This window comes from Bos grunniens, chromosome 9 (assembly GCF_055505025.1).
Source record: "Bos grunniens cultivar Pamir isolate PY7600 chromosome 9, Bosgru_T2T1.0, whole genome shotgun sequence".
Lineage (NCBI taxonomy): Eukaryota > Metazoa > Chordata > Mammalia > Artiodactyla > Bovidae > Bos > Bos grunniens.
The window spans coordinates 41,719,809-41,742,433 of NC_141173.1; the positions used below are offsets into that span (position 1 = coordinate 41,719,809).

A 22,625-nucleotide genomic window follows, 5' to 3' on the forward strand; every position below is an offset into this window, starting at 1 on the left:
AAGAACTAGGATCCAGGGTGGACATGATGGGGAGGCCAAATTCAGCTCAGTAAGAGCTGCCAGAAACAGAAGCTGCCAGGAATGGGAGGTGGGGGGTGACACTGAAAGAGAGTGCACTCCCTGACACTACAGATGATCCAGAAGAGTCTTGAGGCCCACCAGGCACAGATTTTGGAGAGACCTAACATCCTGGACAACCGCCAGCTGATACCAGCCTCATCAGTGCACCCTGAGTTTCAGCTGTGCCTGATGTGGGCTTGCCCTGTTTATTAACACCCATGTTTCTTTCCTAGAAGATCCTGTCTTCAATGTTGGGGTGAAGTATATAGATAAAGGACAAGCAGATCTTAAGCCACAAACTGTTTTTTGCTTTAGTCATGGTAAAATATACATGAGATTTGCCATTTTAGCCATTTTTAAGTGTACAGTTCAGTGGCATTAAATACATTCACACCATTGTGTGATCAATCTCTAGAACTCTTTCCATGTTGCAAAACGGAAACCCTAAACATTGACAAATACCATTCTACTTTCTGTCTCTTTGAATCTGACTACATTAGATACCTCGCATAAATGGAATCACACAGCATTTACGTTTCTATGATTGGCTTATTTCACTTAATAGAATGTTTTCCATGGTGAAGCATGTGTAAGAATTTCCTTCCCTTTAAGGAAAGTCATAAAATTTTTTGATTCAAACATTTTTCTGCACATGCCACACATTAATCACCTCTGTATCTCTGATTGAGAACCACTGCCCTGCAGAGACCCAGGAGGAGACACTTTACCCTCTCATCAGAATACATAGTATTACACTGGGTATAACTGAAAGCTTAAAGCAAATACATGTAAATCACATGTGAATTCTGAAAGACTGTACCTCTAACCAACCTTGTGAATTCTCTACAAGAACTGAAATGCTTATTATAAAATTATGGAGAATATTTGAAGAGCTTCAGTTCAGTCGCTCAGTCATGTCCGACTCTTTGTGACCCCATGAATCGCAGTACGCCAGGCCTCCCTGTCCATCACCAACTCCCAGAGTTCATCCAAACTCATGTCCATCGAGTCGGTGATGCCATCCAGCTATCTCATCCTCTGTCATCCCCTTCTCTTCCTGCCCTCAATCCTTCCCAGCATCAGGGTCTTTTCCAGTGAGTCAACTCTTCACATGAGGCGGCCAAAGTACTGGAGTTTCAGTTTCAGGATCAGTCCTTCCAATGAACACCCAGGACTGATCTCCTTTAGGATGGACTGATTGGATCTCCTTGCAGTCCAAGGGACTTGAAAGAATCTTCTCCAACACCACAGTTCAAAAGCATCAATTCTTCGGCACTCAGCTTTCTTCACAGTCCAACTCTCACATCCATACATGACCACTGGAAAAACCATAGCCTTGACTAGATCGACCTTTGTTGGCAAAGTAATGTCTCTGCTTTTCAATTATGCTATCTAGGTGGGTCATAACATTCCTTCCAAGGAGTAAGCGTCTTTTAATTTCATGGCTGCAATCACCATCTGCAGTGATTTTGGAGCCCAAAAAATCAAGTCTGACACTGTTTCCACTGTTTCCCCATCTACTTACCATGAGGTGATGGGACCAGATGCCATGATCTTAGTTTTCTGAATGTTGAACTTTAAGCCAACTTTTTCACTCTCCTCTTTCACTTTCATCAAGAGGCTGTTTAGCTCCTCTTCACTTTCTGCCATAAGAGTGGTGTCATCTGCATATCTGAGGTTATTGATATTTCTCCCAGCAATCTTGATTTCAGCTTGTGCTTCTTCTAGCCCAGCGTTTCTTATGATGTACTCTGCATATAAGTTAAATAAGCAGGATGACAATATACAGCCTTGACGTATTCCTTTTCCTATTTGGAACCAGTCTGTTGTTCCATGTCCAGTTCTTACTGTTGCTTCCTGACCTGCATACAGGTTTCTCAAGAGGCAGCTCAGGTGGTCTGGTATTCCCATGTCTTTCAGAATTTTCCACAGTTTATTGTGATCCACACAAAGGCTTTGGCATAGTCAATAAAGCAGAAATAGATGTTTTTCTGGAATTCTCTTGCTTTTTCCATGATCCAGCGGATGTTGGCAATTTGATCTCTGGTTCCTCTGCCTTTTCTAAAACCAGCTTGAACATCTGGAAGTTCACGGTTCACATATTGCTGAAGCCTGGCTTGGAGAATTTTGAGCGTTACTTTACTAGCATGTGAGATGAGTGCAATTGTGCGGTAGTTGGAGCATTCTTTGGCATTGCCTTTCTTTGGGATTGGAGGGAAAACTGACCTTTTCCAGTCCTGTGGCCACTGCTGAGTTTTCCAAATTTGCTGGCATATTGAGTGCGGTACTTTCACAGCATCATCTTTCAGGATTTGAAATAGCTCAACTGGAATTCCATCACCTCCACTAGCTTTGTTTGTAGTGATGCTTTCTAAGGCCCACTTGACTTCACATTCCAGGATGTCTGGCTCTAGGTCAGTGACCACACCATCGTGATTATCTGGGTCATTTTGTACAGTTCTTCTGTGTATTCTTGCCACTTCTTAATATCTTCTGCTTCTGTTAGGTCCATACCATTTCTGTCCTTTATCGAGCCCATCTTTGCCTGAAATGTTCCCTTGGTATCTCTAATTTTCTTGAAGAGATCCCTAGTCTTTCCCATTTTGTTGTTTTCCTCTATTTCTTTGTATTGATCGCTGAGGAAGGCTTTCCTATCTCTCCTTGCTATTCTTTGGAACTCTGCATTCAAATGGGAATATCCTTCCTTTTCTCCTTTGCTTTTCACTTCTCTTCTTTTCACAGCTATTTGTAAGGCCTCCTCAGACAGCCATTTTGCTTTTTTGCATTTCTTTTCCATGGGGATGGTCTTGATCCCTGTCTCCTGTACAATGTCACAAACGTCCATCCATAGTCCATCAGCCATTCTGTCTATCAGATCTAGTCCCTTAAATCTATTTCTCACTTCCACTGTTTAATCATAAGGGATTTGATTTAGGTCATACCTGAATGGTCTACTGATTTTCCCTACTTTCTTCAATTTAAGTCTGAATTTGGCAATAAGGAGTTCATGGTCTGAGCCTCAGTCAGCTCCTGGTCTTGTTTTTGCTGACTGTATAGAGCTTCTCCAACTTTGGCTGCAAAGAATATGATCAATCTGATTTTGGTGTTGACCATCTGGTGATGTCCATGTGTAGAGTCTTCTCTTGTGTTGTTGGAAGAGGGTGTTTGCTATGACCAGTGCATTCTCTTGGCAAAACTCTATTAGCCTTTGCCCTGCTTCATTCCGTATTCCAAGGTCAAATTCGCCTGTTACTCCAGGTGTTTCTTGACTTCCTACTTTTGCATTCCAGTCCCCTATAATGAAAAGGACATCTTTTTTGGGTGTTAGTTCTATAAGGTCTTGCAGGTCTTCATAGAACCCTTCAACTTCATCTTCTTCAGTGTTACTGGTTGGGGCATAGGCTTGGATTACCATGATCTTGAATGGTTTGCCTTGGAAACGAACAGGGGTCATTCTGTCTTTTTTGAGATTACATCCGAGTACTGCATTTCGGACTCTTTTGTTGACCATGATGGCTACTCCATTTCTTCTAAAGGATCTCTGCCCACAGTAGTAGATATAATGGTCGTAAATGTGGAGAAAATGTTTCAAAAAACTGAGCACATTTTGCTAAGGCAGGCTTTAAAAGTGATTGAATTTCAAAGGAAGCTAGATTCATAGCTACTTACTGCACTTTGGTATAATTTGTTAAAGACCCTAAAAACTCTGTTATGGCCAAATATCTACATATACACTCCTATCTACCCTTTATAGTAGATTCTTTTGATTTAGAAAGGTACCTTTAGTAAACAGTTCAAAACTCCAAGGACTATATGTATGACTGTTGTATGTATTAACTATATATTATTGTTATATACACATTATATAGAGTTGTTATGACTTCAAATACTGTTAAATACATACAAATTATTGATACTGGCTTCCTTTGGGAAAGGAAACTGGAGATGATGGATGGAGTGGAGGACATATGAAAATGCTACCTTTTGGAGCTGTTGTTTTTTTCATGTTGTTCATTTAAAAATGTTTTCTAGGTAGCATTTTCATAGGCTATTTTGTTTTTTCCTTAAATTTTTATACTAAAAAATCAACAACAGGAAATGTTGCTAAAAATAAGTCATCCATAAATAAGCTCCAAGGTTATGTGGAAAATTAGCCAAATCTGAAATGAGCCAACATGCATATTATAATTACTCTCCCATCTTAGTTAAAAATCAGTCTTTTTCCAAAATTAAAATGGTAACATGTGATTTCTACTTTGAGTTCAGGCTCGGTTCTCATATCTGCACTTTAGGGGAGTGAGGGAAGCATTAGGAGATGTATTGAAAAGAAAGTCTTTCTCATTTGGGTTTGTTTAAAAAAAAAAGCAAATGACACTCTAGAATGACTAATTTTCACCTCATACCTCTAATCCACCATCCTGGTAATTCTCCAATAATCTCTGTACAAAATTTTCAACTATTTGCGGTCTGATAATTGAAAAGTTTTCTTCCATGACTTGGTGTTTCCAAAGGTCTAGGGAAAGAAACACCAATAATAGTATCAGGAAACATTGAACAACTATTAATAGTTACAAGTTGGCGACTGTCCAAGACACAACACAAGGTGTCATTTCCAAACACACAAAAACTGACGGGTGAGGGAGGGGAGGTGGTGGCTGAGGATACGGGGCCCTCCAGAACACGGGAATAAGGACGATCTCTAACAAGATTCCTAAGAAAAGGTTTGGAAAACACCTCTGAAGCCCAGTGGACAATATTTTGTTACCATAATTATTGACCTTATATGACATCTGTTTTCACAAAGTCCCTCCATGTAACTGAACAATTATTTTGATCTAACACAACTATCAGAAATAAATGAAGAGCTATTATATTTATCTATTTAAGTGTTACAAATTCAAGTAAGTTGAATACAGAGTTGATTTTAAAAGGTCAGGAAATTCAAAAGAAAGAAGAAAGAGTCACAGATTAGAAAGTGTAGAGAGCTGCAGAATATGAACTTTAGCTCCTGTACTGAAGCAGCAACAAGGCCAACACACATGTGATAAGTAAAAAAGTGAAAGTCGCTCAGTCGTGTCCGACTCTTTGCGACCCCATGGACAGTCCATGAAATTCTCCAGGCCAGAATACTGGAGTGGGTAGCCTTTCCCTTCTCCAGGGGAATCTTCCCAACCCAGGAATCAAACCCAGGTCTCCCGCATTGCAGGTAGATTCTTTACCAGCTGAGCCACAAAGGAAGGATGTGATAAGGCATATACACAATTATTGAGTAGCATTGTTTAGGACATCAAAAACTTAGAAACAACACACAAACCATGGTATATCCTTCCAATGGGATAGTATGCAACTGTAAAAAAAGAGAAAAATTTCTCCGTGTGTGAAAAGAATATTCATAAATCTATGAATTAAGATGGAAAATGCAAGGTGTAGAACAGTGGATATAAAATCCTATCTTTTATAAGAAAGATACAGTAAATACAGTAAAGGGAGAGGCCATCCCCTCAAGCCTATTCAAGGTCATTGCTCCAAAAATTTGGCTTTCTCTGATGTCATCACTTCTGTTTTCCTGGGTCCTTCACAACAGCACACGTTATTTCTTCAACCTCATAAAAATCTTCCACTTGACCCCATTTCCCATGTTAGCCTTTGCTTCATTCCTTTGCTCCTTTTTCAGCAAAACTCTCCAAAAGAGATGTCTACACTTATTGTCTGTGACTTCTTTCAAAATCCTTCTTAGACCCGCTCACCCAGCTGTTACCTTCACCATTCCACTGAAAGTGATTCTGTCATAAACACCAGTGACCTCAACATGGCTAAAACCAGTGTTTTTACTTGACTTCCAGTAACATTTCACACAACTTTCCACTTCCTCTTGTTTGAGAAACGTCCATCACCAGACGTTGGGGGACCACTCTGTCCTAGTTCTCCTCTACCTCTCTGTTTCTTGTAGGCTCCTTTTTCTGGTTTTCCTTCTACCCCTCAGCCCCACCCAGCTCTTAACATTAGAGTGTCCCAGGACTCAGCCCTTGGTTTGCCTTTATGTTTTTTCTATCTATACTCACCCTCTTGACTATCTCATCTAGTATCATGGCTAAATACCATCCATATGCTGACAAGTCTCAAATTTAGATCAAATGCCCACTTGGCATCTCTTCTTGCATGTCTGAAAGCATTTCAAACTTCACTTGTGCATAATTAAACTTCTGATCTTCCCTCCCTAATTTGCCATCTCAGCAGATGGCAATTCAGTTTTCCCAAATGCTCAGGTCAAAAATCTTGGCGTCATCATGGACTCTTCTCTTTTCTCCAAACCCTGTACCCAATCCATCAATGACTTCAAAAATATGCCCAGAATCTTACCACTTAATACTTCTACTGCTCCTAACTTTGTTTGATTCACCATCTTCTCTTGCTTAGATTCATAATGCAATAGCCTCAAAACCAACCTCTCCTTTCTTCAGCCTTTTCTTTCCAGCATAGCAGCCAGAGAAATTCTATTCAAAAATAAGTCAGATCATGCCACTCAAATTCTGGGACAGGCTCCCCATCACATTCAGAGTAAACACTGAAGTCCTCACGAGAGCCTACATGATATTGCCCTTTCATGTTTCCTCTCTGACATCCCCTACTGCTCTCCTTCACTCTCTCCACTGCAGCTACACTTGAGTCTTTGCTGTTCTGTAAACATGACAGGTATGCTCTGCTTCAGGGCTTTGTATGGGTTGTCTTTCTGTCTGCAATGCTCTTCCTCCAGATACCCTGCATAGCTAACTCCTTCACCTTCTTCAATTTCACTCAAAATGTCACTTTCTCAGTAAAGTCTATCCTGACCTCCCTATTTAAAATGACAATGTGTCCCTTCAAACCACCACACCACCATCCTCCTCACTCCACTATTTTCTTATTTCTTATGTGCCTTGATTATTGTCTGTCTATCCCCTACAAGATGATAAATTCCATGAGAATAAGGATTTTTGCTCCATGACAATTAGGATGTCCTCCCTTATTCATGGTTTTGCTTTCTGCAGTTTTAGTTGCCTGTGGTCAATTGCAGTCTGCAAATACTAGATGGAAAATTGCAGAAATAAACAACTCATACATTTTAAATTGAGCATTGTCTTGAGTATCACAGTGAAATCTCATGCCATCCAGCTATGTTCTGCCCCACCTGGGATCCCCAACCACTAACATAGTCTTCTCCTGGCATCAAAGCATGGACATCACAACAGCTGTATGATCCAGGATCACCCAAAGCAGATGATCCCCCTTCTGACCTATCATCGAAGCTCAATGGAAGCCTGAAGAGTGCTAAATCACAGTGTCGACGTCACTTTCTCTCGTCACATAGGCATTTCATCATCTCATACCATTACACAAAGAAGGGTGAGAACGGTACACTATTTTGGGAGAGACTACATTCACATAACTTTCATTACAATATATTGTAATTTTTCAATTTTATTATTACGACTTCCCTGGTGGCTCAGACAGTAAAGTGTCTGTCTACAATGCGGGAGACCTTAATTTCTTACTGTGCTAAACTTACAAATTAAACTTTATCACAGGTATGTATGTATAGAAAAAAACATAGTATACTATATACATACATATATATAGTAAAGACACTGTATTTACTGTAGTACAAATATGTATATACATTGGAGCAGGCAATGGCAACCATGGGCTCAGATGGTAAAGAATCCGCCTGCAATGTGGGAGACCTGGGTTCAATCCCTGGGTTGGGAAGATCCCCTGGAGGAGGGGATGGCAAGCCACTTCAGTATTCTTGCCTGGAGAATCCTATGGACAGAGGAGCCTGGTGGGCTACAGTCCATGAGGTCACAGAGAGTTGCGCATGACTGAAGCAACTGAGTATACATACGTGTGTGTGTGTGTATGTGTGTGTGTGTAGGGTTTGGTACTATCCCCAGTTTCAGGCATCCTCTAGGGGTGTTCAAACATGCTCTCCACAGAAAAGGGGGGACTACTATATGCCCAAAACAGTGCTTAAAATATATAGCCTAGAAAATAGCAGGTGCTTAGGTAATAGGTATTGAATAAAAGGATGAATTAGTGTATGTATAAAAAGCACTGAAAGGATACATTAAAAACTGAAAAAGATGATTACATAGCAGTGGCAATGAACCTTCTAAATATATGTTTTGTGTCATTTTGAGTTTTGAACCAGGTGAATGCATTATCTGTTAAAAAAAAATCAAGTTAAATATATGACAGTGCTGCAACAATGAAGTATGTCAACACTCTAACTTCCATGTGCATGGTAATTATGCTGGGTGGGGCCTATTTCCTTGTGCATGGTGCCAGGAGAGTCATTTTTTTTTAAAAATTAAGGTATAATTGGCCTACAACATTGTGTTAGTTCCAGGTTCAAATAGTGATTCAATATTTCTATAGATCACAAAATGATCACCACCGTAAGTCTAGTTACTGTTTGTCACCATACACACTTATTGCAATATTACGAACTATATTCCCTATGCTGTATATTTCATCCTGTGGCTCATTTATTTTGCAGCTGGAAGCTTGTACCTCTTAACTTCCCTCACCTCTTCTCTCCTCTTCCCACTCCAGGGGAGTCTTGAAACTAACAGAGACCTATGGCCTCAGAAGTAGGAGCCACGCCCTGTTCCACCCGCTTGCTTTTCTGTTGGGGGTGGGACTGGCTCTCAGCAAGTGCACCCACAGGGCCTCTCCCTGCCTCTGGCTGTTTCTAATTTTAGATGGGATTTCCTACCCATACTTCCATTTTTCTGACAGGAGACTTAGTACACACAAGAGAAAGCATCCAGCAAAACCCTCCCAGAAATGTGATATGACAGAGCAGGAGCCTCTGGAACTTACATTTACTGTTATTTATTGGGGGTCCTGGTTTTCAAAATCGGATTCCACGTTTCTTCTACAATTGGCTACTTTCCATCATAAACAAATAAATCTGATTTTGTTTTTTTCTTTGGATATATCGCCACTCTCCTAATACAGTTGAAGTAGGAAATCCAAAAGAATTAATGTTGTGACTAGAAGTTCATGCTTCTAGGAAGTTTAAGACTTCCACAAATCTAAACTTTGATAGGACAGAGCTCATGTACGCTTCAGAAATTCTCAGATAAGGAAGTGTGTATAGCGTTTTTCTTTCAGGGTACTCTCCTGGCAGGTCACTGGCTCACAGATAAGCCTGGAGAGGGGCTACACACTTCTAGTTTGGAGACCTTCCCCTGCCAAATGCCTACAAAGCTGGTTTGGCATTTAGCTATGGGCTTAGCTGAGGGAGCAACCCCACGTCCAAGGAGCGGCAGCTGCACTGGTGCAGGAGAGCCGAGAGGAGCTACTCCACGTTCAAGGTCAGGAGGGGCAACTCGTCCAAGGTAAGGAGCAGTGGCTGTGCTTTGATGGAACAGCTGTGAAGAGATAACCCACGTCCAAGGTAAAAGAAACCCAAGTAAGACGGTAGGTGTTGCGAGAGGGTATCAGAGGGCAGACACACTGAAACCATAATCACAGAAAACTAGCTAATCTGATCACACGGACCACAGCCTTGTCTAACTCAATGAAACTAAGCCATGCTGTGGGGGGCCACCCAAGACAGACGGGTTATGGTGGAGAGGTCTGACAGAATGTGGTCCACTGGAGAAGGGAATGGCAAACCACTTCAGTATTCTTGCCTTGAGAACCCCATGAATAGTATGAAAAGGCAAAATGATAGGATACTGAAAGAGGAACTCCCCAGGTCGGTAAGTGCCCAATATGCTACTGGAGATCATTGCAGAAATAACACCAGAAAGAATGAAGGGATGGAGCCAAAGCAAAAACAATACCCAGTTGTGGATGTGACTGGTGATAGAAGCAAGGTCCGATGCTGTAAAGAGCAATATTGCATAGGAACCTGGAATGTTAGGTCCATGAATCAAGGCAAATTGGAAGTGGTCAAATAGGACATGGCAAGAGTGAACGTCGACATTCTAGGAATCAGTGAACTAAAATGGACTGGAATGGGTGAATTTAACTCAGATGACCTTTATATCTACTACTGTGGGCAGGAATCCCTTAGAAGAAATGGAGTAGCCATCATGGTCGACGAAAGAGTCCAAAATGCAGTACTTGGATGCAATCTCAAAAACGACAGAATGATCTCTGCTCATTTCCAGGCAAACCATTCAATATCACGGTAATCCAAGCCTATGTCCCAACCAGTAATGCTGAAGAAGGTGAAGTTGAACAGTTCTATGAAGACCTACAAGACCTTTTAGAATTAACACCCCAAAAAATGTCCTTTTCATTATAGGGGACTGGAATGCAAAAGTAAGAAGTCAGGAAACACCTGGAGTAACAGGCAAATTTGGCCTGCTGCTGCTGCTGCTGCTGCTGCTAAGTTGCTTCAGTTGTGTCCGACTCTGTGCGACCCCATAGACAGCAGCCCACCAGGCTCTGCCGTCCCTGGGATTCTCCAGGTAAGAACACTGGAGTGGGTTGCCATTTCCTTCTCCAATGCATGAAAGTGAAAAGTGAAAGTGAAGTAGCTCAGTTGTGTCCGACTCCCAGCGACCCCACGGACTGCAGCCCACCAGGCTCCTCCGTCCATGGGATTTTCCAGGCAACAGTACTGGAGTGGGTTGCCATTGCCTTTTCCAAATTTGGCCTAGGAGTACAAAATGAAGCAGGACAAAAGCTAATAGAGTTTTGCCAAGAGAATGCACTGGTCATAGCAAACACCCTCTTCCAACAACACAAGAGAAGACTCTACACATGGACATCACCAGATGGTCAATACTGAAATCAGATTGATCATATTCTTTGCAGCCAAAGATGGAGAAGCTCTATACAGTCAGCAAAAATAAGACCGGGAGGTGACTGAGGCTCAGATCATGAACTCCTTATTGCCAAATTCAGACTTAAATTGAAGAAAGTAGGGAAAATCAGTAGACCATTCAGGTATGACCTAAATCAAATCCCTTATGATTATACAGTGGAAGTGATAAATAAATTTAAGGGACTAGATCTGATAGACAGAATGGCTGATGGACTATGGATGGAGGTTTGTGACATTGTACAGGAGACGGATCAAGACCATCCCCATGGAAAAGAAATGCAAAAAAGCAAAATGGCTGTCTGGGGAGGTCTTACAAATAGCTGTGAAAAGAAGAGAAGCGAAAAGCAAAGGAGAAAAGGAAGGATATTCCCATTTGAATGCAGAGTTCCAAAGAATAGCAAGGAGAGATAGGAAAGCCTTCCTCAGCGATCAATGCAAAGAAATAGAGGAAAACAACAGAATGGGAAAGACTAGAGATCTCTTCAGGAAAATTAGAGATACCAAGGGAACATTTCAGGCAAAGATGGGCTCGATAAAGGACAGAAATGGTATGGACCTAACAGAAGCAGAAGATATTAAGAAGAGGTGGCAAGAATACACAGAAGAACTGTACAAAAAAGATCTTCATGACCCAGATAATCACGATGGTGTGATCACTCACCTAGAGCCAGACATCCTGGAATGTGAAGTCAAGTGGGCCTCAGAAAGCATCACCACGAACAAAGCTAGTGGAGGTGATGGAATTCCAGTTGAGCTACTTCAAATCCTGAAAGAGGATGCTGTGAAAGTGCGCACTGAATATGCCAGCAAATTTGGAAAACTCAGTGGCCACAGGACTGGAAAAGGTCAGTTTTCATTCCAATTCCAAAGAAAGGCAATGCCAAAGAATGCTCAAACTACCGCACAATAGCACTCATCTCATACGCTAGTAAAGGAATGCTCAAAATTCTCCAAGCCAGGCTTCAGCAATATGTGAACCGTGAACTTCCAGATGTTCAAGCTGATTTTAGAAAAGGCAGAGGAACCAGAGATCAAATTGCCAACATCTGCTGGATCATGGAAAAAGCAAGAGAATTCCAGAAAAACATCTATTTCTGCTTTATTGACTATGCCAAAGCCTTTGACTGTGTGGATCACAATAAACTGTGGAAAATTCTGAAAGAGATGGGAATACCAGACCGCCTGAGCTGCCTCTTGAGAAACCTATATGCAGGTCAGGAAGCCACAGTTAGAACTGGACATGGAACAACAGATTGGTTCCAAATAGGAAAAGGAGTACGTCAAGGATGTATATTGTCACCCTGCTTATTTAACTTCTATGCAGAGTACATCATGAGAAACGCTGGGCTGGAAGAAGCACAAGCTGAAATCAAGATTGCTGGGAGAAATATCAATAACCTCAGATATGCAGATGACACCACCCTTATGGCAGAAAGTGAAGAGGAAATAAACAGCGTCTTGATGAAAGGGAAAGAGGAGTGAAAAAGTTGGCTTAAAGCTTAACATTCAGAAAACTAAGATCATGGCATCTGGTGGATGGGGAAACAGTGGAAACAGTGTTAGACTTTATTTTTTGGGGCTCCGAAATCACTGAAGATGGTGACTGCAGCCATGAAATTAAAAGACGCTTACTCTTTGGAAGGAAAGTATGACCAACCTAGATAGCATATTGAAAAACAGAGACATTACTTTGCCAACAAAGGTCCATCTAGTCAAGGCCATGGTTTTTCCAGTGGTCATGTAAGGATGTGAGAGTTGGACTGTGAAGAAAGCTGAGCACCGAATAATTGATGCTTTTGAACTGTGGTGTTGGAGAAGACTCTTGCGAGTCCCTTGGACTGCAAGGAGATCCAACCAGTCCATCCTAAAGGAGATCAGTCCTGGGTGTTCATTGGAAGGACTGATGTTGAAGCTGAAACTCCAATACTTTGGCCACCTCATGCGAAGAGTTGACTCATTGGAAAAGACTGATGCTGGGAGGGATTGGGGGCAGGAGGAAAAGGGGACGACAGAGGAGGAGATGGCTGGATGGCATCACCGACTCGATGGACATGAGTTTGGGCAAACTCTAGGAGTTGGTGATGGACAGGGAGGCCTGGCGTGCTGCAATTCATGGGGTTGCAAAGAGTCAGACACGACTGAGCGACTGAACTGAACCGAACTAGCTGAGGGGGAAATATTCTATTTACTAAACGTTTGAGAAATCTTCCCAGCATGCTTCTTCCTCCTGAGTTCAAGTTCAGGCATGCATCTGTCTCTGTGTGCAGGAGTCAGGGTGAGAAGACCATCCAAGAGAAGCACTTCCTGGCCAGGTGGTGTTTGTGGTCTCCAAATGTGTTTTATTTTTGGTGTGTGTGTGTGTGGCCGTGGCTTCTCTAAGAAGAAATGTGGACGCGGGAGGGAGATAGCATACTAGGGGTTCAATTAGGGCTTTTTCTTCCCTTTTACTCTGTTCCCAGGTCATATGACTGAAGGAAACTTTGACTTCCTGGTGGCCAAACCACTTCCCCTCTCTTCTCTGAGCACCCCATCTGCCCCACCCCCCCATACAGCCCCTTTCCTCTAGGAAGGGCACCTTGATTTGGCAGCACTTCACTTCTCTAACCCCTGGAGAAGGAGTGGCAACCCACTCCAGTATTCTTGCCTGGAGAATCCCATGCACAGAGAAGCCTGATGGGCTACAGTCCACAGGGTCGCGAAGAGTCAGACATGACTAAGCACACAGTCCCGCACTTCTCTAACACGACCACAAACTCACTGTGCCTGAGCAGCCCCTGTGTCCTGAGCCAAGGCAGAACCGAAGGCACACAAGTGCCAAGAATCACGGCTGTTCTCTTGACCAGCAGGGTGGTGGTGGTGGGGAGCGGGTAGGTTGAAAGCCTTATTGCTTCAAGCACATGTATGAATTCTGTACTCCTTTGCTTCTCAAAATGCTGCCCAGAACACTAGTTCTTTGAGTTGACGAAAGATATTCCCAAGGTTCTGTGGTCATATAGATTCAAAGAACATTCCATGCTCTCTCTGAAGATTCACAATACACAGTGGCACAGTAAAGGCTCTGATAAGGTCTGGAGTAAGGGGACCTTTCTAACATTGTTTACTCTCAGTTTCCCAAACACTTTTTAAAAGCTAATAAAACCCTTACCTTCTTCCCTGAGCCCTGCGAGTAGAAATCCTCCTGTCCAAGGCAATCAAGGGTAAGAGTTGGTTGGTCAATCATAAAAAGTCTGTTAAACCAGGGAATGCTTTAAAAATGACATGCGCTATCTAAAAACTTTTAAATTAAAAAATTCACAAATATACAAACATTTGTCAATCTTCTAACATAGACTCTAGGCTTTTTCTTTGTATGCACCCACTCATTGGAATTCTGTACCATAAATCGTAATACAAGCGTGTGGTCTACAATTGTGTGTGTGTGTTTTGGTTTCTTTTTATGGAAATAAATTTTAAAGACCATGAAACAACCCAAATGCCTGATGCTTTGTTTTTTTAAAGAAGTTGTAGGTTCACAGAATAACTGGACAGTTCAGAGAGTTCCCACAAATCCCCTGCACCCTCACTCAAAACACACAGCCTCCCTATCAACATCCCACACCAGTGGGTACACTTGCTACAACTGATGAACCTACATTGATACAACCTTGTCATCCAAAGTCCACAGTGTACGTTATGCTTCACTCTTGTGAAACTATGGATTTGACAAATGTATACTAGCATGTATCCACTATTATAGTATCATACAGAATAGTTTCATGGCCCTAAAAATCCTCTGTGCTCTGTTTATTCCTTCTCCTCTTCTCTCTCAACTGCTATTGACCACTGATCTTTGTACTGGCTCCATAATTTTGTCTCTTCTTGAATGTCACATAGTTGGAATCACACAATATGTAGTCTTTTCAAGTTGACTTCTTTCACTTAATAATACGCATTTAAGTTTCCTTCATGTCTTTTCATGATTTGATAACTCATTTCTTTTTACTGTTTAGTAATATTCCATTGACTGGATGTACCACAATTTATTTCAATTTAGTTTTTATAGAACAGATCTTTCTTTTTGTACTATTTCATTAGTTTACATAATAATTAAATTACTCAAATACAACGACAAGTAAAACTGGCACAAACAGGTTTGGAGCAAACAATGACCAGTGATGCTAGGTAAACATATGCAACCCAAAGGCTGTAATTAGTGAGCACCTTGCTGGCTTGTATTACCCAGACAATGGAAAGATTCAGGTAATCCATGAGTCTGTGGTTGGGAGAACTACTGCATTAACATGTTGAGGAGTTAGTATTCTAGGGCACACTGCTGGGGAAATGCTGACTCGGCCCATGTTCTCCCAGATGTTTTGATTGTGCTTCTTTCGAGAAAAGCATTTTTGTTGACTCACCTTTAACATATGTCTGTTTATGTATTCATAACTATCTCCAGTACTATCACTGGCTAATATTGCAAAACATGCTGTATATAGGGTGCGATTCACCAACAGTGAGAGTGAATCTCAATGCACATTCCCAATAGTTTCTTTGACTTAAAAAAAATTTTGTCTGACTTCTTAGATGTGATTAATTTATCTTTTTAAACCTCATAATGTGACTGAAGATAAGCATGTACTAGGATTAAAACTGTCAACTCTATTATTTCTTATTATTCTCTTGTGGACTGCCTCCCCATGGTCACGTTAGGACACCTTACTATAGAGTGTAACATGGATTTCTTATGTATGGACTTAATCTATTCAGAAATTCTAGTATTTTCTTCCCCATCCCTGGGCTATATGTCTCTACTCTGGAGACTGCTGGTCTTATAACTGCTCAGAGAAATTGAGAAAGTCAATTAAAAGTTACTTCAATGCCAAAACGTCAAAGATGGGGAATGCAGAGCCTCTTTGAATCAGTGGAGCCTATCTCTCTGTTAAGCAAGCCCTGAGGCTGAGCGAGGATGCCTGGAGCTGCTTTTGATTGCTCTCAGGGGGAACACAAACTACCAAGAACTAGGTGTGGCTGTGACATTTTCAGATGCTCTCAGACAAACTGGAAGCTCATTCAGAAGCTTATAAAAAGATTAAGTTCCAGACAAGGTGGGGAGGAGGAAAGTAAACAGGAGAGATATTCAAGCCTGTGATGCCCCCTGTTCTTAATACTCTCCATTTCCAGCTCCCTCTGGAGAAACCCCTAGCCTCAAGCTAGCCCTGACCACAAAGCGTGATCACTGCATGAAAAAGCAGGCCCTGTTGGAAGCCCCAGTTCACTATGGCTGCTTCCTACTGCTGAGATGAGCAATAGGTGAGTGAGATTTCCAAGGTTTTACCATCCTCCTCTTCCGTGAGACCCAGCCCACAGAGGTCTCAGAATATAAAAGCACCCCTGGTACACAGTGGGGACTCCATCACTTGTACTGGGGGACACTCAGCAGAGGAGGAGACCCAGGCCTTCACACCAAAGCATGCTGAACAGACCCCAAACAAAATCAGCAGTAACAAAACACTCTCACTACTGCTGTTTATTTTTAAAATCTTATGAGTACAAAATCTGAACAAAACTTTAGAATTGGCCAGTATATTCTAGCCAGAGTAAGGTTTGGTAATGTCAACCTTACCACCATTAAAAATAACTCTCCCCCTCCCCTTTGCCTGACTCGCACCAGCTCCTGACTGAAGGCCCTTTCCAAGCACAGCTGATGAGCACCCTGCACAAGCCAACACCCAGCACAGCCGCAAAGCAAGGACACTTCCTCCCCGGGGCCCCCACCTGGCCGTCTCATAAGAACCGCAGCCCTAAATCATGCAGATGGCTGCACCTGCTGTATGCTTGTGGATTTTCTCCAAGGACTCAGAAGGAAGCTGCCTAGATGCAGCAAACACAGCATCAACAACAGGGGCTTTGTGTCCTCTTAAATGCTCTGTAACTGGAGCTCAATCACACTTGGCTGTCTGGTGACATTCAGAGATACTCAGTTAGTGGGGCTTCCCCTCTTGCTGCCCAGCCTTTCCCCAAGCCCTGCTTGCAGAATCCAGTTACTTGAAGCACTGAGAAAACCACAGTGTCTTAGTGAGGAGAGAGGTTATTAATTAACATTACAATGTCTGTGGACCTTGTCTCAAAAGGAAACCCTAATTAATTTTGTCAGTCAGACAATTCTTAGCTCAAAAATCGGGGATTTTCCTAAAGAATTAGTAGGAGTTAGGAACAGACACTGTAGTTCAGAGAGGACCAGTCACACAATCTATGGTGCCCCATGAAAAATAAAAATTCAGGCTTGTTCAAAACACAGGAAAAAGGTGTTTTGTACCATTAAAGGTACCAAAATATAAAGTGTTTTTCTTTCTTCTGCAGTCTTTCTCTTGACCTGTCATGGTGTTTTTGTTTTAATGTTGAACTCCCTGGCTTGGGGATGCTGGCAGGGCAAGTACAACCTTCATAGCCATCAGGGCCCCTGCCCTGTGATGGGGGCATGAATACACACGGTCTACCAGCTACTGGACTGAGGCTTCATGCCCTAGCCAGGGGCAAAGAAGTTAAGCCAGGTGTCTCCTCTTCCCACTGGCCCATTGCTCCTATCCACCATGGATGGGCAACCCCAAGGGTACTGCATCCTCTGCCCTGGGATATTCCAGGTACACAGGGATGGGCAGCAAGCTCACTTTGACTAAGTCGCTCATCAAACACACCACAGTGCTGTCAGTATGGAGTCCCTGAGATGCTGCCAGGTACACATGCCCCACACATGCCCTCACCATGCTCAGGCCCCCACTGGTGTGGGGAGTGGCAGCAACTGCTGGATGGGGATGGTGAGGGGGAGGTTAGTGATGCTGGGGTGTCAGAGAGCAGAGGATTGGGCAGAGAACTCCTGGCAAGGTGGGGAGGCAGCAGGAGATGGGACTGTGAGCCCAGGCACCAAGCCTTTGGTGCTTACTCCAATGGTTCACTGGACATCACTGACAGAATACAAATTCTAGGTTAAAATAAAGCGTGTCAAGATGGCACCAATAGAGCATTAAACCCCAGGTTCCCCTGTGGGAGTCCCATGAGAGTGCACGGGTCACTTGCCCATGAAGTCCTACTGACTTTGGACCTCAGATGAAAGGAAACAATTTTGATTGCCTTCCCACCCTAAGTACGTGTATTTCTAAGACAGATATTTATATACATTTATATATATATATATATATAAAAAGCTTCATGTATTTCCTCCATTTCAACTTTATTCTTTATTTCAGTTAGGAGTTAATCAGAAGAGACTGAAGTTTACAGATGTTCTCTAAAAGCCCTGTAAGTGAAGAATATATATTCTTCAAAACATGAAAAGTACTCCTCTCTGAGCACAGGTAACTATATTCAATATTTAGTAACAAACTACAATGGAAAACAATCTGATAAAGAATATACATAACTGAATCACCAGATACAGATACAACATTGCAAATCAACTATACTTCAATAAAAATTTTTAAAAAGTACTTATTTGAACTCCCCTGGTGGCCCAGTGGTAAAGAATCCGCCCACCAATGCAGGAAACACCGGTTTGATCCCTCGTCAAAGAAGATCCCACACACTGTGGAGCCACTGAGCCTGTGAGCCACAGCCACTGAGCTCTCTCTCTGGAGCCTACAAGCCGAGACCACTAGAGCTCCCGCAGCAATGAAGACCCAGGGAAGCCAAAAATAATATAAATAAATAACTTTTAGATACTATTTTCTGGGCATCGCAGTGTTTTTGTTTTTCCATGAATATGGATAGATACATGGATTGCTTTTATAATTAGGAAAAATAATTAAAATGTTATTTTCTAAAGTAATAAACATACTTTACCTGTAGGGAGAGTATGCTGTTCCTTGGACTTTTCTGATACAACCAGTGTTATCTCTCTGTTAACTTTCTTTAATACCTCCTGGATCATATGAATTTCAAGATTTTCCAGAAGTTTCTGAAGCTAGAGTAAACAATATGAGAGTTACTCTTCACTATTAGTTTATACTCCAGGCTCCTAAATTCTTACATAAGTGCCTTGGGCTGGGTCCTGTCCTTTAGCTACTCTCTACTGAGGAAGAAGAAAGGATTCTTTTTTTGAGATTCCCAAGTGGGGTAGAGGCATCTTTTTGGAGACAAATATCTCTTCTTCCTGGCTCATATCTCAGTTGATAAAATACAACCCTTTTTTACCAGGTTCTGCTGAATTGCAAAGTGCTCAGTGTCTGAAGTGATCTCTTATGTTTTGGAGTCTCTAAATATGGCCAGGAATTTCATGACCTGTTTTATAAAAAGCGCAAAAGTCTGAAACTCAATTTAGATACCAAGGAGGATTTCACAAGAAGATATTAATCCATATACAACCAAGAGAAAACTTTGTTCCAATACCCATGAGCCCTTACTCTACCCTTTATGCTTGCAAAGCCCATGTTTCTCCCTGTCAGAGGACCCCTGGTGCTAGAGAGGAAGCAGAGTTCAAAAGGGTAAGCAATGGTCATGGGACTGGGGTGTGTGTGGAGAAGGGGCGGTGCTGAGTTCTCCTGGATGCTTAGCGGACATGTATCTCTGTAGTTACACCCATGCAGCTAGAGTCTTTGTTCCCTGTTACAATAAGCACAGCCAGGACAGCCTGTGTCCCAGGACCAAAGGGAACAAACAGTTGGAAAAACAACCCCTCCACAAACCATCAACACACACCAGACAGACTAGTACATAAATTGTGTTGTCTTATTCTCAGAAAAACAATCGTGGAAGCTATTTTAAATATTCTAGTTCTGTGAGCGTGTGTTGGGGTGAGAGGATACTTGTGTGCTGAACTTTATGGTTAAGATGCTAGTGGTTATGTTTTCTGTTGTCTTTTTTGTGGTGGTGCACTTTAATTTGAGGAAAATAAGAATATGAAAACCTAGAATTATAGAACTGAGACATTAAGGTTAGCTATTTGCTTAATCAAAGCCCCACATACCTTTAAACACTTAAGCTTCCTTAGAGTCTGTTCAACAATTTACAAACCCTCAATTTACACTTAACTTCTAGAAGAAAAACACCACTTGGGTATAGCCATAGGTTTACATGCTAATGCCATAACGCAGATTTTCAAGCCAAGTTCAAAATAGCTTTTACATACCTGTTGAGTTTTTATTTCGATTTCTGAAGCTCCTTTGGGGGGAAGAATAGACTGACTAGTTATTAAAATTTCTTCAAATTCATCTTCTTTCCCCATCCGCCTAGCTATAGCTTTCATGCTGGGGTAGAGAATATCAGTTCTATTAAAGAAGAGCAACAGAAATTAGCAAACAAACATTTTTTTTCTCTTTTAGATTTTCTGACAATTCTTTTCACTCATGTTCTGTTTCCTGTCATCATGCATAAACCTCCCAACTTGTCATAGACACTCACATCAACATCTAAATTCACCATAGTTGCCACTCCCTTAGTCAATATTAAATCCCAAGGCCTTTTCTCATTGGCACATTTAATTTCTTTGTTCTTCAAAATACTGACATGTCTTCTCATTCTCTATTTACCAGGAAAGCTGACTATCATAACTCATAAGACAGACAATTTGGATTAGGCCACCAAAGTGGGCCTTAGGGTCCTCAGTGCGGTCTAGCATGGTGGGTGGGTGCTTAGTGAATGCTTGTTTGGTAACAGACACATGGCAGAGGCCACCTGCCTTTCCTGCCAGCTAAGGCATCCCAGCCAGCTCTTGAAGCTGAAAAAACAACATGGGCCACAGACCGAACACCTCACACTGCACCATACTGTACCCCAGCTGTGACGGTAAAGTGCTCAAAGACTCATTAGACATAAGTCCAACGTGGCAGAGAGTGGGGAGGAGGTCACAGCAGCGGCACTCCCTACTCAATACTCGCTGGGATCCTACGAGCTAAAACGCTTAGAGTCAGTACTGAAGGGACACTTCAGAAGCACACGTTTCCAGGGCCAGAAGTCTGGGTAAATGATATAAAGTGTTGCTCAGTGGAATCCAGTGCTTTGCCTGCAGTCTACAGAACTCAGCTTTTCCTGGAAAGCACTGTTGATGGACAGACACACTGCCCAGTTTCCTTGGCGATCAGTGGGGCCAGGTATACCAGATTCAAGGACCAAATGTCACCCTCAGAGCAAGGGCAGTAATCTGCCAGACCCCAGGTTCCACTCCTCCACATGAATTTCCCCCTGAGCAACACTCACCCATAGAGCTCCGAGAACTGTTTGTGGAGAGAGGGAGAGTTGATGTCCTGGACTTGGAGCTTGAGTTGGCCCCAGTGCTCCTTTAGAACTTCCAGTTGCTTCCACAGCACCAGAAATGATCTCAGCAAAGCAAGGGACATCACTGCATCACATGGGCCGCCCAGCAGCTTGGAGGCCTTTGGGCTGCTTTGGAACTGACTTCTGAGTCCTGGCACTCTGGACAAATCTGGCTGAAAGCATTACAGAAATTCTTCCTCATTCATCATAGACCGCTACAAGATAACCTTCTACATGCAGCTCATGCACAGTGAAGTCTTGGAAGAATGACTCTTCACCCCAGGAGGAATGGTCTACAGGCCAATAGCATATGTAGAACTTAGGGAGGATAAGCATCCTTCCTGAACACAGGTAGTATTCAGAGAGGAGAGAAATGTCTCCATTTAAAATTTCTGCTTGAGTCATGAACCACTGACTTTTAAAACTTTTTTACTTGGGTGCTAACATTTTTATCTGTCTTTGATAAATTGAGCCTTTCACGTTTAGCCTCTGCGTTTTGAAAAGCATTCTTCAACACACTCAAGATTCAACAGCCCATCATGGTAGAGCTATATTATAATTGTAAATTGAAGATTTTATCCATTTTATGGGTAAGGAAATGGAAACTTAGGTTTATCTTATCTCCTATTCCTCCTGCTACTGCTGCCGCTAAGTCGCTTCAGTCGTGTCCGACTCTGTGCGACCCCATAGACGGCAGCCCACCAGGCTCCCCCGTCCCCGGGATTCTCCAGGCAAGAACACTGGAGTGGGTTGCCATTTCCTTCTCCAATGCATGAAAGTGAAAGTGAAAGTGAAGTCGCTCAGTCGTGTCCGACTCTTAGCGACCTCATGGACTTCAGCCTACTAGGCTCCTCCGTCCATGGGATTTTCCAGGCAAGAGTACTGGAGTGGGGTGCCATTGCCTTCTCCATTCCTCCTTCTGTCCTCTAAAATTTAGGCAGAGAATATGTCACTTGATTTGAATTTATGATTCAATAGACAATTTTACTTTAAAATCATGATTTGTTCATTCATTCATTGGTGTTTCCTTAAACAAGTGCTGGTTGAGGGGCTGCTGTAAGCCTTGGAGGATGTGGAGGGAACAAGGTTTTCAGGTCCCTGATCTCCTTTACATCAGTGGTACTAAGGCCAGGGCTACCCAGAGAATGACAGACAGAATGGGGACCTGTATCTCACCCATGACCTGAAAACAGTATCTCAGTAATAGGGAAAGACTTGGATCAGAGAACATTCAGGTAACAGCACCTTGGACACTCAAGCTTCCTGGCCATGAACAGGAAGAACCACCACTGGGGTGTAACTGGACCCTAGATCAGTGCTATTAACATATGGGGTGGGGTGGAGGTGAGGCTGCCAGAAAGAGAGTTGGTCAGAAGAAGAACTGACGGGCAAGTCCCAGGGAAGAGTGAGCTCCTGCCAGTATCTGGCAAGCCCTCCACCTAGTAGTCTACCTCCTCAACAATCAGCTAATGCATGCACTTCTGGATTTATCTCATCCTCAGAAACTTATGCAAAT

The 22,625-nt window shown here is 42.5% G+C and overlaps 1 protein-coding gene and 1 long non-coding RNA gene across 7 annotated transcripts in view; one reads left to right on the plus strand and one right to left on the minus strand.

Moving 5' to 3' along the window:
* The window catches only part of LOC147365857 (coiled-coil domain-containing protein 162-like), a 210,639-nt gene that overhangs the window by 22,281 nt on the left and 165,733 nt on the right, over window positions 1-22,625 (minus strand). For 4 of the 5 annotated variants that reach the window (XR_015132916.1, XM_086317383.1, XM_086317382.1 and 1 more), the window contains 4 exons: window positions 21,053-21,282; window positions 19,986-20,124; window positions 18,701-18,821; window positions 4,464-4,573 (listed from right to left, as the gene is read on the minus strand). Coding sequence is in view for 4 of the 5 variants with exons in the window: in XM_086317383.1 (XP_086173509.1) it covers window positions 4,464-4,573; window positions 18,701-18,821; window positions 19,986-20,124; window positions 21,053-21,282 (600 nt within the window). In the remaining variant the exon portion in view is untranslated. Of the gene's footprint in view, window positions 1-4,463; window positions 4,574-18,073; window positions 18,159-18,700; window positions 18,822-19,985; window positions 20,125-21,052; window positions 21,283-22,625 lie in introns of those variants that run through there. The other variant, XM_086317384.1, reaches the window with a different exon arrangement.
* Window positions 7,873-18,582, plus strand: LOC147365858 (uncharacterized). Of its 2 annotated transcripts, XR_015132944.1 has the most exons (5): window positions 7,873-10,243; window positions 10,361-10,526; window positions 16,046-16,174; window positions 18,109-18,216; window positions 18,376-18,582. It is a non-coding gene; the product is annotated as an uncharacterized LOC147365858 (long non-coding RNA). The 2 variants fall into 2 exon arrangements; XR_015132945.1 differs by lacking the exons at window positions 7,873-10,243; window positions 10,361-10,526 and having other exon boundaries at window positions 15,201-16,174; window positions 18,403-18,582.